A 15,253-nucleotide genomic window follows, 5' to 3' on the forward strand; every position below is an offset into this window, starting at 1 on the left:
TGTCCTCTTCATGTAGCTAAAGCTGGTACTGATGTAACAAGAAGCTGTCAATAAGTGAGCAAGCAGCAGAAGTCTGTTTTACTTTTTGGCTGATATGGGGACCTCTCTTAAGCAGCCTCCAGGGTGTCTTTGGCATGTGATGTTCTTTATAGTGTCAGAAGGTTATACCATTATAATAACCAGAATGCAGGTCAAAATGGAGAACTATGAATCTGGTTTAGTTACTGACTCTATCCTACAGTGACTCTATAGTCAAGAAACTGTGCAAGTGGATACTTGCTTATTCCATCGACCTCTCTAATGTGAAAACTGCTTCCTTCTAGGCTGAAACTGCTTTTGCCCTGGCTGGAAGCCAGAATTCATGAGGGTTGTGAGGAGCCTGCAACTCACAATGCACTGGCCAAAATATACATTGATAGCAACAACAACCCAGAAAGATTCCTGCGTGAGAATCCTTATTACGATAGTCGCGTTGTTGGCAAGTACTGTGAGAAGAGGGACCCTCACCTGGCCTGCGTGGCTTATGAGCGTGGACAGTGCGATTTGGAACTTATTAATGTATGTATTCCAAGGCAGCTGACTTACGGGTTGAGTTCTAACCTGAGTATCATGGGATAGGTGTTTAGGTTTATGACTGACAAAAGCATTTACTTCCTTATAAGTATTAAGCTAAGAATTGCTGGCTTGTAATAGAGTAGGTAGCTATTTAATCTCCCTCTGCAACTTAATGAGAAATGGGAGACTCTCCTGGACATCCTAGAACGAGGGGGGCTGATGAAAGTATCGAAGCCTGAGATTTCTAGTCTGCATCTTAAGCAGACTTATTGATGTTGCAATACAATTAGCTCATCCACTGTAGGCTCAATAACTGTGACTTTACTCTGGATAAACTTTTGCCTTTCACTAGGTGTGCAATGAGAACTCCCTCTTCAAAAGTCTTTCCCGCTACTTAGTTCGTCGTAAAGACCCTGAACTGTGGGCCAGCGTACTACTGGAAAGCAACCCTTACAGAAGACCGCTCATTGACCAGGTATAGCTGACAAAACATCAAAAGCCTTTGCTGTCCTAACTTGGCTTGCTAGTGCCTGATTTAACTGATTTGTCAATGGCTTGACTCTGCCTACAGGTTGTACAGACTGCGCTGTCGGAGACACAGGACCCTGAGGAAGTCTCTGTTACTGTGAAGGCCTTCATGACTGCAGATCTTCCTAATGAGCTTATTGAACTGCTGGAGAAAATAGTTCTTGATAACTCTGTGTTCAGTGAGCACAGGTGTGTGAAGTTAAAACTGAGTCAGAGGAAACTTGAAATTATACCTGGTGCAGGTGTTACATTGCTGTGATGTGGAACAGTAAATAAACTAATACCTTCTCCAGAGGGAAGGGTGAATTTCTTGATTGTTACTTGATATGTGCTTATTTTCTCTATTTAGGAATCTGCAGAACCTTCTCATTCTTACAGCTATTAAGGCTGATCGCACCCGTGTCATGGAGTACATCAATCGCCTGGATAATTATGATGCTCCAGACATAGCCAATATAGCTATTAGCAATGAGCTTTTCGAGGAGGCATTTGCAATCTTCAGGAAGTTTGATGTCAACACATCAGCTGTACAGGTATCTTAAAATCTCAGTCTCTAACTCCTTGTTGACATGTCCATCCTCGCATGAGGACTTTGCTGTTAGTTTGTGACTTCAGTACTTGACACCAATTAGGAAAGTGACCAAAGCTGCTCGGTGTCTTACGAAGTAGAACAAACATTGTGTGTGGAACCCTCTAGTAAAGTGAAACTTCATAAGCATGAAATAGCTCATGCCACTTGGGTGGTATAGAGTGGTCTGTATTTTAAAAGTAACTGTGGATCCATTGGAGAACTAACATAAAACATGAGGTCTTGTAAAACTGACCTTTATAGATAGTGGCTGATCACAGTACCCTTTCTTTAGGTATTAATAGAGCACATTGGAAACCTGGATCGTGCGTATGAATTTGCTGAACGTTGCAATGAGCCTGCTGTGTGGAGTCAGCTGGCTAAAGCACAGCTTCAGAAGGGGATGGTAAAAGAAGCAATTGACTCGTATATTAAAGCAGATGATCCTTCCTCGTACATGGAAGTTGTTCAAGCTGCCAATGCCAGTGGTATGATTAAGTTTTATTTAAATCTTTGCTGTTGATGTTGCTCAGCTCTTTTGCATGATTTGTTGCTCAAACTGTAGTTCTGCCAAACCCGTATCTTGATGCAAGTAGAGGAATCTGATCCTTCTCCCTAAATGAGAATGGGGAAAAGAGAATGTGTCCCATTTGCAAATAATCAGTGGTCTTTATAATTATCTTCTTTAGCTAGTTGGAGCTTCTTTCAGAGCAGTTGCTGCTAAGGAGGTCTCTGCATGAAGTTAAATACCAGGATTTATTTAATTATGCCCATGATAAGGTGACCTTATTAATGCAATGTAGAATGTGTGGTACGATGGCTAGTCTTGATTGTTGGGGAATACCTGTAGAAATACTTGTGTCAAACTAGGCTGAGCTGGTGGTATAGCTTTAGCACAAATATCCTCAATGGTGAGAAGTAAGCATTTTGAACTCTTGTTTCATAGGAAACTGGGAAGAACTGGTGAAGTATCTCCAGATGGCACGCAAGAAGGCCCGGGAGTCATATGTGGAAACGGAATTAATCTTTGCTCTTGCTAAAACAAATCGTCTAGCAGAGCTAGAGGAGTTTATCAATGGACCCAACAACGCACATATCCAGCAAGTGAGCGAGACTGAATTTCAATTTTACTGAATCACAGTAGCAGGTTCCTTAGGCCTTTCTAATCAGAGGGGTGGTGGGACTTCTATCTCTTTGGATATCCAGATAGATCTTGGACTCTAAAGGCATTTCTATTTTGATAATGGCTTGAATGCTACACACTTTATGTAAGCCCTTGGCTGAGAAGCTGGAAGAATAACCTGATTATGCTCTATTGTAGGTTGGCGATCGCTGTTATGATGAAAAGATGTATGAAGCAGCCAAGCTGTTGTATAACAATGTGTCCAACTTTGGCCGTTTAGCCTCGACTTTAGTTCACCTAGGGGAATACCAGGCAGCTGTGGATGGTGCTCGGAAAGCAAACAGTACTCGCACATGGAAAGAGGTAAACTTACTGATTAAATAAGTTGAGGGGCTTCAAAGCTGTAGCCTCTTCAGAAGCTTTGATTATAAGGAATAATGCAACTGTCAATTCCAGGTCTGCTTTGCTTGTGTTGATGGAAAAGAGTTCCGCCTGGCCCAGATGTGTGGACTCCATATTGTTGTGCATGCAGATGAGTTGGAAGAGCTAATCAACTATTACCAGGTAATTAAGCTGACTCCTGTTAGACAGTTAAAGTCTAAATTCTTTCGTGGTAACTCCAGCCAAAGCTGAAAATTTAGAGTTGGTTCCTAATGTGAAATGTCTCTAACTGTCTGTGTCTCTTAGGATCGTGGCTACTTTGAGGAGCTCATAACTATGTTGGAAGCAGCGCTTGGACTTGAGCGAGCGCACATGGGGATGTTTACAGAGCTAGCAATTCTCTACTCCAAATTCAAGCCACAGAAGATGAGGGAGCATTTGGAGCTGTTCTGGTCCAGAGTCAACATCCCCAAGGTGAAAATCTGAGGTCTTAAATTTAGCTTAAAACACATCCTTCAGGATTGGCTGTACTGTAGCTTGTGCAATAGCAGCTCTTGAGGTTATTAATAGCACTAAAGCCTGAGCACTGATGGACACTGATAGCAATATATACTAACTGGAACTTCTAATATCCGTTTTGCCTTAGGTTCTGAGAGCTGCGGAACAAGCCCATCTCTGGGCTGAACTGGTGTTCTTGTATGATAAGTATGAAGAATATGATAATGCTATAATCACAATGATGAATCACCCAACAGATGCTTGGAAAGAAGGCCAGTTCAAAGATATCATCACTAAGGTATTACTTTCCTAGTGAAATGAGGCACATTTCTTGCTATGTGCACTTCAGATCTCTTCCTTCACTAGTAAGGAGACTGTTTAAAATTCAAAGCTCTTTATATTGCTACATAAATTCAAAGCAAGTAACTACAGTAATTAAGGAGACTTCTAAAGACAAAGTCTTAGATGGGTGGCTCACTTGTGTTGGAATATCTAAGATTGTCTGTCTTTCATTTGTATTCATCTGTAATCAAACTTCTGCTCTGAAAGTGCATCCTTACTCATCTCTAGGTCGCCAATGTGGAGCTGTATTACAAGGCAGTTCAGTTCTATTTGGAATTTAAACCTCTGTTGCTCAATGATCTGCTGATGGTGTTGTCCCCTCGGCTTGACCACACTCGTGCTGTCACCTTCTTCACAAAGGTAATTTTCCTACTATCCAGATCAAAGAAAAAGTTGCAGTTGGAAAAGCATTTAGCTCTAGTAGCGTTTTGGAACGCTTAGCTGCTTGACTGCCTCACAGGGAAGATGCTAGGAGACCTCTACAAAAAGTTACCTTAACTGAAATTTATCTACCTGATTCCTTCAAGGTTAAACAGCTCCCACTGGTTAAGCCTTACTTGCGCTCTGTTCAAAATCACAACAACAAATCAGTGAATGAGTCCCTGAACAACCTCTTCATTATTGAAGAAGACTACCAGGTACGGCTTCTCTTGAAGTGGTAATATCTGGGATGGGTATTTAGTTGCGTGTTGTATATGCTTCATAATAGAAGCAGCTATTCTGGAATTTCAAAGCTCTGTTCAAGCTGGCTACTGTGTTACTATTAACCTAATATTTTGGGTGTGCATTTAATGTCTAGAAACACAAGTTTCTCTCTCATTTTCAGTAGTTTTTACCTGCTTGCTGTTAATTTGCATTCTTTATGGTTCTTTGCCACTTCAAACTGAACTAGTGGTGACCAGCCAAGGACTAAGTGGAGAACAGTTAGTGGCTTTGTGGGAGCTTTCTGGGCCATTCCCACTGAGGATAGACTGGCTACTCTGAGTGTGACAGATCAGCTTCTAAGGCAGGCGGTGTGTGCTAAGGAAAGAAGTCACAGAAAGAGCTAACAGTTATGGTGTCTAGCTGTTCTGGTGTTTTCAGAGAGCAGCTGTCTGGTATTCAGAGGCTCTTAACCTCAGCAATTGCTGCTGAAAAATATTAACGGGGATACCCTTAACTCCATGTGTCAAGCACTGGTTTCTCAAAAAAAATAAAAATAAAGCAGATCCCTTTGCAGGTCTGGCTACAGCACTTTTTTCAGAAGTAGGAATACAGAACTATGACATGGAAAATGTTTGTGTGGATGCAGTTGTACATCTGAGGTGTGAATAACTTTTTTTTTCTACTTAACTCAGGCTCTTAGGACTTCTATAGATGCTTATGACAACTTTGATAACATTTCTCTTGCTCAACGTTTGGAGAAACATGAGCTAATAGAGTTCCGGAGAATTGCTGCATATCTCTTCAAAGGAAACAACCGCTGGAAACAGAGTGTAGAACTCTGTAAGAAAGACAGACTGTACAAGGTAAGGCTGCTGCACAGGTCTGGTTTAGCACATTCTGCTTGTTTGGAGACCTGTGACTTCGTAGTAAAGCTGCATCTTTTTGGATGCCACTAGGTGGTGCCTGTTGCTAATCTGGCATATCTTGCTTCAGAGTGGCAGTAGATAGATTTCTTGGAAACAAGTCATAGAATGCCTCCTCTCTGCTAATGTCAGTAAGAGCAGCTTAGGACAATCACTGACGTGGATGTGGTATTTAACTGTGGCCCCTGAGGCTAAACAGACTCTCTCCTGTTGTAGGATGCGATGCAGTATGCTTCAGAATCCAAAGATACTGAGTTGGCAGAAGAGCTGTTGCAGTGGTTCTTGCAGGAGAACAAGAGAGAATGCTTTGGGGCTTGTCTCTTCACCTGCTACGATCTCCTAAGGCCAGATGTTGTCTTGGAAACAGCATGGAGACACAACATCATGGATTTTGCCATGCCATACTTCATTCAGGTCATGAAGGAATACTTGACCAAGGTAAGAGCAGGTGCTTCTCCAACACCAAAAGCTTGTTTAGTCACTGTGGTGTATGCCTTGAGACCGTCTGCTTGCTACTAACATTGATTGGGCTTTGTCAAATGTCTGTCTGTCCATGTCCACACTTATTTTTCAGTCCATCTGGGGAGAGACTTCGCCCTCTAAGAGACTGAAACACTTGCAAACTCCACCCTATCTACCAATTGCAGAACCTACATCAGTAGTATTTGCCTGAACGTAGGCAGTGTCTTAAAGTAGTTCCAGGATTCAGGCTTTCCATGTACTCTGTCAGTCAGGAATCCCAGCTGGGATCCAGCTCTAACTAAATTCTAGACTGTATACTAAAAAAGCTTTATAGCTAGATCTTGAGTTAACTTGGTCTGCTGTGCGTTTAACTCTATAATGTGGCTCTGATATTAATGGCACTAATTATGACTTACCTTTTCTGTGAAATGACTTAGGATGGGGAAAGTACTTAATGCTCTGACAGACTTGAACCAGATTTGAGTTAAATACCAGCTGTCACTAGCAAGATTTGCCCAGCTGAAGCTGTTAGAGTATCTTCCAGTGAAACAGTGTAAATTCCTTAATGATTATGACTCCTGTGAGAAGTAAAAGCTTAACTCAAGCTTGAGCCAATGCAGAGTAGAGTGCCTGTTTGTCTAGACGATTTGCCTGGCTGTTACTTCTAAAGGCAGGACTGCTCTGTAGTCCTATAGCAATCTGCTATTATTAAATGCTGTGTTTTGGGGGAGGTGGGGAGCTATCGAAGCAGTAGCATTGCTTGCCAGATATGCCTGATGTACCAAGCTAATACTAGACCTCTCCTGAGAGTAGTCTTGGAATAGGATTCTTTAAAGATTAAAATTTCATGATCTGCTAAAGGATTAGGATAGAATTGTAGTGTAGCTAATGAAATAAATGCAGTAAGATCTAGCAACAAGCAGAGCTGCCTTTCTAAAGCAGATACTTCTGGTGTATCTTTGTTTTTACTCACCTGTACCTTAATTATTTCTTCCCTGATGCTTTTGTTTCTACCTTTTATATGCTAAATATGGAATTTGATTTTTCTAAGCTGCACCTTCTGAATTCCTTTGCAGGTTGATGCAATAAAGGAAAAGGTGAAAGTTGATTCTTGTTTTCCATCTTTAAGTCTGGAGGACTAAGTCTAAGGATTCTGCATGAGTTTTTTTCTTTCCTATGTTTACTACACTGCTGCTACTGCTTTTTCCCCAAACAAAATATCACTAAAGCATATGCAAATTGTTTAACTATACAAGTAGCTAGTGCTGTAGGACAAAACTAGATTCATTTGCTACTAATAAGCTAATAGATCCTCAGGAAGGGCATACAGGTGATCAGTTGGATCACAGTCAGCCTGGTGTCGAAAGGGTACACGAGTGCTACTATTTTAACAGCCAATCTGACTGGAAGAACCTCCTACAATAAGAAATAAGTCTTGGACCACTGTCTCTGAACCATAAATCAATGTGGCATTTGCTAGTTGAAGGACTGTGATCCAGTTTCTGATCTCTTGACCGTTACTAATGCGTGCTGACTGTAGGCAGAGTAGATACTAGCTGCTTCAGAAGAGACTCTTCCTCATTCAGGTGTCCAGTTCTTATGGTGCTAGTCTAATCCACACGGTGCTCTAGTTCACGTAGCAACTTAAAACGTCGGCTATTAGACAAAGTCTGTGGTTCTCTTCCCTGTAGCAGATTTCTTGTAGTTGTGCAAAAAAAGTCTGCCTTCCAAGCTCTTCAGCTTCATTAAACTTCTTTTGCTACCTCATTTAAAAGAAAAAAAAAAAGGTAATGCTTATTGCTCTTCTGAGGCTTGCCTTTTGCTATGCAATTTTGCCCTTCCAAAGGGCAGTCTCTAAGGTTTCTGTCCATCTGCTTGTGTACAACTACCACTCCGATTTTCCTTAGACCAGAGGTCAGCCCCAGTGTGAGTTTTCCATTAATGTGGTTTGAGCAAAGGGCGAACAAACTGACAAAAGTCTTGAAGATGGACTAAGTGTAAACTGCTTCTTGGTGCCGAGATGTCTGTAATGACACCACTGGAACTCAAGGCTAACCTGGCTAAAATGGGTAGTGTAAGGTCCTTCAGCAGCTAGTAAGTGAGGCAGTAAGAAAGCGTGTGTGTGAAAAAAGGTAATTGAACTGCAGTGTTTGCATAAACTACGCATGTGTAGCAGTCATTGCGATTACATCCCACTACTCCTTAAGCTACAAGGCATTGCTGTGGGCTGCGTGTGGTTTTTTGGGGGGAGCCTGTATGGCAGTCATCTTCAGACCTCACTCTTGCTTCAGTACTTTTGCCTCTTTTTCATGCACACATAACACGATAACATTGAATGCATGTTACTTTTCCTCTGCAGCTTATTGCAGTCCCTGTGGAAAAGCCTTTAAAATAATCTTGCTACAAGTGTGTAGGGTACTGAACCTGGTGATGCTCAAGCAAGTGGTGTAAGAACCATCCTGCAGGCTGGTTTCAAACTTGTGCTTGTTTATTGTAAATATTTGTTTAGCTCTGAGGGAAGGCATCAAAACTGGGTCAAAAAATGCATTAAGTGTCCATGGCTGGAGGCTTTCTAAATGCACGTAAGCCGAATGCCTCTGTTTAGTAGCAAACTCTGCACATTCTCCTTGGATTTGCATCTCTAAACTTGTGCTTCTGTGTTCAGTGTGGTGTTATTTGAGTTAAAAACAGTGCAGTTCTCAGCACGGTGTCTGGAAATGAGTCTTGAAGCATTGGCATACGCTCCTGTGTGCTTTGACAGCAGCAAGCCAGATACTGGTGTGAGGTAACAAAAAGGCTTGGCGTGAAAGCCCAGTCAATGAACGAACTCATAAAGCTCAGGCCTTATGCCACTTCCTGGATTTATGCCTCTAATTGAGGTTACAAATTAACAGGTTTATGGAACACATGTTGTAATTCACAACTAAACGGAAGAAAGCCGTTAGAGCTTCCTGCAAATATTTGCTGATGTAGCACAGTTAAGCTGTAAACTGTTCAACTCATGCATGTTGGTGTAGCTGAATAAGTAATGCTAACCATGTATAAGTACAGGAAACCTGTCTTCAAACTCCTTTAAGGACACAAATGAAATGAAAGACTAATCTGGTTTGTGAGTTGTCTTACTGTCTTAAAAAGTAATTGGCATGATTGTCTCTGACTTGATTCTAAATCTTATCTCCCGGGTAAAATATCAATACCTAAGTTCTTGTGGTTTTAGTTTCAGGGCCTGCCTTAGACTGTAGTAATGCTGAGTTTCCTTGGATCTGTTTTAGTAACAAGCAATATTTCACTCCAGAACAAGTTTCTTCTCTTGCCTTTCTGTAGGGGTGGGCTAACAGCACCATCGCACTTGCTGTGCAGCAGAGGGAAGCTGGCTAGTCTGGTCTCGTTACTGTGTGTTAAGCTCCAACAACTGAGTATTGGTGGGTTTAGGCTGACTGCCACACAGTTCTAGAGTGGAAAAAAAGCAAGTCTTATACACATGCATTCTCTGCATTTGAACTTAAATTGCATGAGTGAATGGGTTTGGAAAGTGAAATCTTGAGGCTCAAGTGACATGTCGGATGCTATTGCAGTCTGCTGTAGACAAATACCAACTTCAGATTACTTCGCCTCAATGTTATATTCAGGGAAACTTCTCCAGGTCTGGGCGTTACCATAGCAATTGCTCCAACACCAAAAGTCTCCAACTGACATTGTGCTAAAACCTGAGTTTGTGCCCTGAAGCAGTTGGAGCAACAGTGACTGATCTTACTGATGTCAAAGTAGCTCTAGTCTAGTATGGGGCCTTTCGTACAAAGCTTCAGCCTGGAGTGAGCTTTCAAAGAAGTTCCACAAATCCCTCAATTAGGGATTTTTTTCAGGAAACGGACAATCTTGACTGCACCAGTACCAACATTGCTACTTGAATTGATCTTAACTTGTAAATGGTCTCCTTTTCTTGATGGGTGTTAACATACCACTAAGGCTTTTCCACTTCTCTGCCATGAACAAGTATCTCTTTTAGAGGAGTATTTTTAACTGTTGGTCTCAATTCCAGGTGGATAAACTGGATGCATCAGAATCTTTGAGAAAGGAAGAGGAGCAAGCTACAGAAACACAACCTATTGTTTATGGTAATGCTTTGGTTCATTTGTTGTCAGTAACACAGTTTGCTTTTAAAACAACACTTCTCTAGTCATGTCTTCTTCCCGAAGGATGTCCTTGGAAATGGGAAGGTTCTTCATGTGAAATCAAGTCTTAAAGGAATGTGTTCCAAAATACTAGATAAAGTACTGCGCTAATGCTGCTGTATTACTAAATTGTTATCATAAGTCTTTGTCTTTCAGCTACTTATCAAAGATACAATTCTGCAGAGTGAAATATTCTATTGTAATGAATGTGGCCTATGAGAATGTTTTAGAAGGTGTTTCTGTATGTTAGGACTGCAAGGGTCAAGCCTTCACATCAGGCTCACTGTAGCGTGGGACTCTGGCCTTAAATGAAGGGGAGTTACTAACACAATTGGAGCAGGAAAAGCTGTTCAAAAGCCAGACTGATTCTGAGACTGGGTGAGCTCAATGCCTAAGGAATAGGAAGCTGTTCCCTTCTCTCTCCTCATCAGATTTCTAAAAAGTTAAACTACTTGCCCCAGATTTCAAGAATCTGTCAGTGTCCATGTACTTCGTAGTGTAGTATTTTTAGCCGTATGCTCTGTCCTGAGGTTTTGTGGTGAAATACCCACAAATTCTGGCTGCTGAGGATCCTAAACCAGGTCAGTAGGGACTTACTGTTAAACATACAAATGGCTACAGGGAAGTTGCAGGAATTCTGCTGACTGAACTCTCGGTACCAAGGAATGAAGATGAAACTGTTGTGTCTTCCAGGTCAGCCCCAGCTCATGTTGACAGCGGGACCCAGTGTCGCAGTTCCTCCACAAGCACCTTTTGGCTATGGCTACACTGCACCTCCCTACGGGCAACCGCAGCCTGGCTTTGGGTACAGCATGTGAGATGCAGCACAAGTCAGTTTGGAGCTAGCGTATTTTCTTACTGAAACTCCACCGTCCCTCCCCGCTTTAACTCATAACAGGGAAAAGCAAGAGTTCTGCCTCGTGTTCTTGTAACCTTTATTTCATGAAGGACTGTTTTTTCTAGCGCAAACTATTTGAATCACTTATGTTAAATCTTTTTCACATTCCATGTCATTTAGACTTTACTTTAAAAGGGGAATAGTTAAAACGACTTTGTTCAAGTGGGCTTTTGCAGGACTGCTTATTACCATTAAGTCTATTGTGAAGATTCTGATTTGCACTCTATAGTGTTAAACTCTAATATTGAATCTTAAGTTCATTGTATGTGAGCAGCTTACAGTATGTACTGTCTATTCTAAATGCATTTAAGTCTCACTGTATATTCGGAGAAAGCTAAAGTAAAGATACTTGTATTTGACCTTGCAAGACTGCTGACAAGAGACAACACTAATCAGCATATCCTACCCTGGTTGGATTGCATAGCTCTAAAAGAATTTAAAATGCGTACAGACAACCTTGCCTGACTTAAAATGAGTAAAAGTTTTGTTTCTGTTTTTGTTTGTTTTTTTTTTTTCCTTAACCTATGCAGGTTTTTCCAGTTATGCATATAGAAAATGCTAGTGTCTTTTTGCTCACTCCATATGTAACAGATGACCTTATGTTGTGCTGTATCCTGTGCTTTTGTGGGACATTCCATTCAGGAACAGAGCACCATGATTCCAATCTGTGTATTTACTAACCCTGCCCTGAGGTTTGTGTATGTTGGATATTGTGGTGTTTTAGATCACTGTTTTGAGTGTACAGAAGAGAGAATTCAAGCATATTGCTGTTCAGTTTTGTTTGTGCAATTTGAAATTTACTCAATTTAAAAATAAATTACTGGACTGTGGACATGCTGCATAGTGGTAGCTTCACTTTACTGTCTTCAAAAAGGACCTTCGAACTCCAACCAAGTATTACAGTGCTAGTAGTAGTTACGGGGCGTGAACTAACGTTCAGGGGTCTGAGGGGCCCATTAAGAGAGCAGCAATGGAGACCGTTAGCGGTGTCTTGCACTGAGGGGGCAATACAAGGGAAATATGTAATGCTTTTTCTAGAGAAACATTTATGCCAGAGAAGAAAATAGCACTTTTTCACTAGTTGGCTGCATTGTGGTCAGTGACAGCATATTTGATCAGATGATACGTTAGGATTGTAGTAGGGTGTGTCAGTTAAATTGAGATCATGTTCTAGGTATGTAAGTTGCCTTAAATATATTTAGCTTCAAATAAAATGGACTTAAATGTTTCTTTATGGATACTGTCATATTTGAGTGTAATGAGGATTGCAGCACTGGCCGTATTTGTGATAGCTGGAGAAGCTTCTGTCCCTTAACCAGGAGCCATCCCCAGTGTCAGGTTCTAGCTCGGAGGCTGAATCCCCTTCCCCCTCGCTCCTGTGACTCCGGTGTCATAGTGTGTGATCCTGTCAGCCGAGCGATGCGGCGGTTCCATGGGTGACAGTGGGTGTAGGCATCTGAGGGGGGGCTTAACCTGCCACAGGCTGTAGGTCTTTACTCAAGAGTATGTTGGAATAAAAGTCTGCAGTGAGTAGTGTTGGTCTTTGTAAAAGTATTATGCCTAAATAAGAGGTGCAGTATAAAAACTTCTCCATTCTTTGTGTTTATTACAGCTGCTTATGCCTGTATTCCAACCCCTCTGGTGTTCCAGCCTCTCTGGGTCTGTGCATTTGGCTGATGGAGACAAATCCATAGGAACTCAGCTGTAATACGTTGTGTAAGAGAGAACAGAAGGAAGACGTGGCCCAGAGGCTGCAGGACGTGTGCTCAACAGCAGCATTCTCACAAAACTGCTGTTGTAAAACCGACTTGTAGAAAGTCCACCCGCTTTGAAGTGCAATGCTCTACAGTGTTAGAGCTACAGGGGTAGAATTCACACCAGCCATGACCAGCATGATCTGAACGCAGTCCAGTAACATCCTTAAACCCTAGAAGACTTGTTAATCCCAAGTAAAGCAGGATTTAAGCTAGTTGCTGTATAAAAAGACATTTATATGTAGGGTAACTCCTTCTACCTTGGCACATTACTGCAAGTGCAATAGGTATAGAATCATAGAATTGTCTAGGTTGGAAGGGACTTTTAAGATCATCTAGTCCAACCAAGTGACACCTCCAGAAAGGAGCATGGTTTACAGCTGCTTCCTGCAATGGTTTTACTGGTTCTTAAGGCCTGGGCTGCAAAGCCTGTTTAACCTGGTCTGTCTCATACCAGTTACAAGCTGTTGCATCAGTTACTCTGTTAGAAACTGTGCAGGAAGCTGGGTACAGCTCCCCTCAGCTGCATGGGGCAGTTTTTAACTGCTTCAGCAGCAAATCTTTTCTGAATTAAAGAACGTGTCTCTTCAAAAACCCCTCCTCTACGGCAGAGAGGGGGAACGTCACTTTTAGCACACGGGACAAATTCACTTAAACTTTACTCACACTTCTCTTCAGCCTGTAAACCAGACAAAGTGCAAAATCCTCAAGCAATTGCCCGAGTCTTAAATGTACTGGGCTTGTTCTTAGGGGTAGTAAAATTCTGCCAGCTCTACTTTTGCCCAGCTCCACTGCACCCACTATTTTCTTTGCCACTTTATAACATGATACAGAAGCTTGAGAAACCCATGATTTGCAAATAAATCTCTTACAAAACCTGGTGATTTTATTTATACTGAGATAACATACAGAAAAATCCCCCAAACTTGGATTTTATCCCTTCAGTAATGATACACACCAATGTGCTTTCTTTGTTCCCCAGTTTAGAAGAGTTTTAGGTGACCAGAAACTTTATCTACTACATCAGCTGGTCCTGGTCCGATACCAAGGACTGTCCGGGAGCCTGGAGCTATCTGAGTACGACCTGCATCTTGTATTAAGCTCACAGTCAGTCCCAGGTGTTTAGCATCAGCCAGGAGCTGGATCAGAGTGTCTTCGTCAGGAGCTTTGAGGACCACCTTCGGTTGTCCGCAGTACTCCCACTGCTTCAAGAGTTCGGGGTTTCTCCTCTGAACTTGCTTGTAGGCGGAAACAGCAGCATGGGAACACTGTGCTGCTACCTTGCCCTTTCCCATCTTCAAGTCATTGCGGACAATCAGCACCATCTTGAATTCCCCAGATTCTCCCATGATGTCGGCTTCGCTCCCCAGGCCGTTTGTGGGCGTGGACATTCCGGCTTTGGGCCGCCGCAGGAATCTCCCGCGGATGCCCCATCCCAGGCACACTCCGCACGCGACTCCAGCGATGACACTGAGCAACCCCGTTTTGGAGAGGTAATCCATGGTGGATTTTGGAGACCGGCTATGAAAGGGAAAGGGGGAAAGAATTCAATTGAGCGTTTTTCAGCTTGTGAGAGTTCACCTGGTTCTTCGGAAGCAAACCTTTGTTTAAAAAAAGAACAATTCCATCTTTGCGCGTTGGGAAAGGGTGTTCAGAGACACCTTCCTCAGTGTGTGGTGTTCTCCCTTCCCAGCGATGGCTTTCTCACCGCCAGCATCTCACTGGTGACGGTGCACAACCCGCCGCTGAGGGGCTTCACCTCGGGAAGCAAAACTAAGAAAAAAACCCGCAAATTATGTGAAAGCTACACCTTAAAATAGCGAGAGAAACGGTAAAAGGGTGGGGGTTTTAAGGTCAATACCATAAATTCACTGTAGGGCCACCGCCCGGGCGGGAACGGAGCCGCCTCCAGCCCCACCGAGGGCCGCGGCCTCACCAGGCCCCGCGCACCGGCGGCGCCGGGGGGAAGCGGCTGGAGCGGGCGGGCCGGCGGCGGGTACCACTGCACCTGAGGGAAGAGGGACGCAAAATCCGAGGGCGAAACGAGTGGGGCCGGTCCGGGGATGCCCCATGTCCCCGCTCCCCCGCCCGTGTTGCCGCCGCCCCCCCCACTTACCCGCCGCTCCTCGCCAGGCCGCCACCGCCCCGCCGTCGCCCGGAAGTGACGCCACCCGCGCGTGTCAGGGAGGGGCGGGCGGGAGGGAGCGCTGACGGCCGGCCGCGGGAGGGGCAGGCAGTGACGGCGCGCGGGAAGTGACGAGCGCCGGTGGGCGAGAAGCGGCGGAGTCGGCCCCGCCCCTACTTCCGGGTTGGCCCGGGCCCAACGGGAGCTGCCGGCGCGGAGCGGGGTGAGTGCGGGGCGCCGGGCCGCGCCGGGCGGGGGGAATTCGGTGGCCCCAAGGGC

General features: G+C 43.6%; 2 protein-coding genes across 4 annotated transcripts in view; one reads left to right on the forward strand and one right to left on the reverse strand.

Moving 5' to 3' along the window:
- CLTC (clathrin heavy chain) overlaps positions 1–12,323 on the forward strand; it is a 36,396-nt gene extending 24,073 nt beyond the window's left edge. For 2 of the 3 annotated variants that reach the window (XM_074160693.1, XM_074160695.1), the window contains exons 17-32: positions 324–558; positions 908–1,030; positions 1,127–1,272; positions 1,433–1,616; positions 1,947–2,139; positions 2,598–2,755; positions 2,973–3,137; positions 3,231–3,338; positions 3,462–3,629; positions 3,802–3,951; positions 4,224–4,355; positions 4,523–4,633; positions 5,333–5,503; positions 5,780–6,001; positions 10,065–10,140; positions 10,891–12,323. In XM_074160693.1, the coding sequence (XP_074016794.1) occupies positions 324–558; positions 908–1,030; positions 1,127–1,272; positions 1,433–1,616; positions 1,947–2,139; positions 2,598–2,755; positions 2,973–3,137; positions 3,231–3,338; positions 3,462–3,629; positions 3,802–3,951; positions 4,224–4,355; positions 4,523–4,633; positions 5,333–5,503; positions 5,780–6,001; positions 10,065–10,140; positions 10,891–11,015 (2,467 nt within the window). In that variant the 3' untranslated portion in view covers positions 11,016–12,323. Of the gene's footprint in view, positions 1–323; positions 559–907; positions 1,031–1,126; positions 1,273–1,432; positions 1,617–1,946; positions 2,140–2,597; positions 2,756–2,972; positions 3,138–3,230; positions 3,339–3,461; positions 3,630–3,801; positions 3,952–4,223; positions 4,356–4,522; positions 4,634–5,332; positions 5,504–5,779; positions 6,002–7,101; positions 7,123–10,064; positions 10,141–10,890 lie in introns of all 3 variants that reach the window. The other variant, XM_074160694.1, reaches the window with a different exon arrangement.
- A 1,381-nt stretch (positions 12,324–13,704) lies between these two features.
- On the reverse strand, positions 13,705–15,022 carry PTRH2 (peptidyl-tRNA hydrolase 2). The gene is made up of 2 exons (XM_074160696.1): positions 14,966–15,022; positions 13,705–14,370 (listed from the first exon to the last, which is right to left on the reverse strand). The coding sequence occupies exon 2, from the start codon at positions 14,349–14,351 to the stop codon at positions 13,833–13,835; it is 519 nt and encodes a 172-aa protein (XP_074016797.1). The 5' UTR covers positions 14,352–14,370; positions 14,966–15,022; the 3' UTR covers positions 13,705–13,832.
- Positions 15,023–15,253: the final 231 nt, after the last annotated feature.

This window comes from Numenius arquata, chromosome 18, assembly GCF_964106895.1.
Source record: "Numenius arquata chromosome 18, bNumArq3.hap1.1, whole genome shotgun sequence".
Lineage (NCBI taxonomy): Eukaryota > Metazoa > Chordata > Aves > Charadriiformes > Scolopacidae > Numenius > Numenius arquata.

Coding starts and splice junctions, on each gene's coding strand:
- PTRH2 (XM_074160696.1), bottom strand. CDS start 14,351: ATGGATTACCTCTCCAAAACGGGGTTGCTCAGTGTCATCGCTGGAGTC.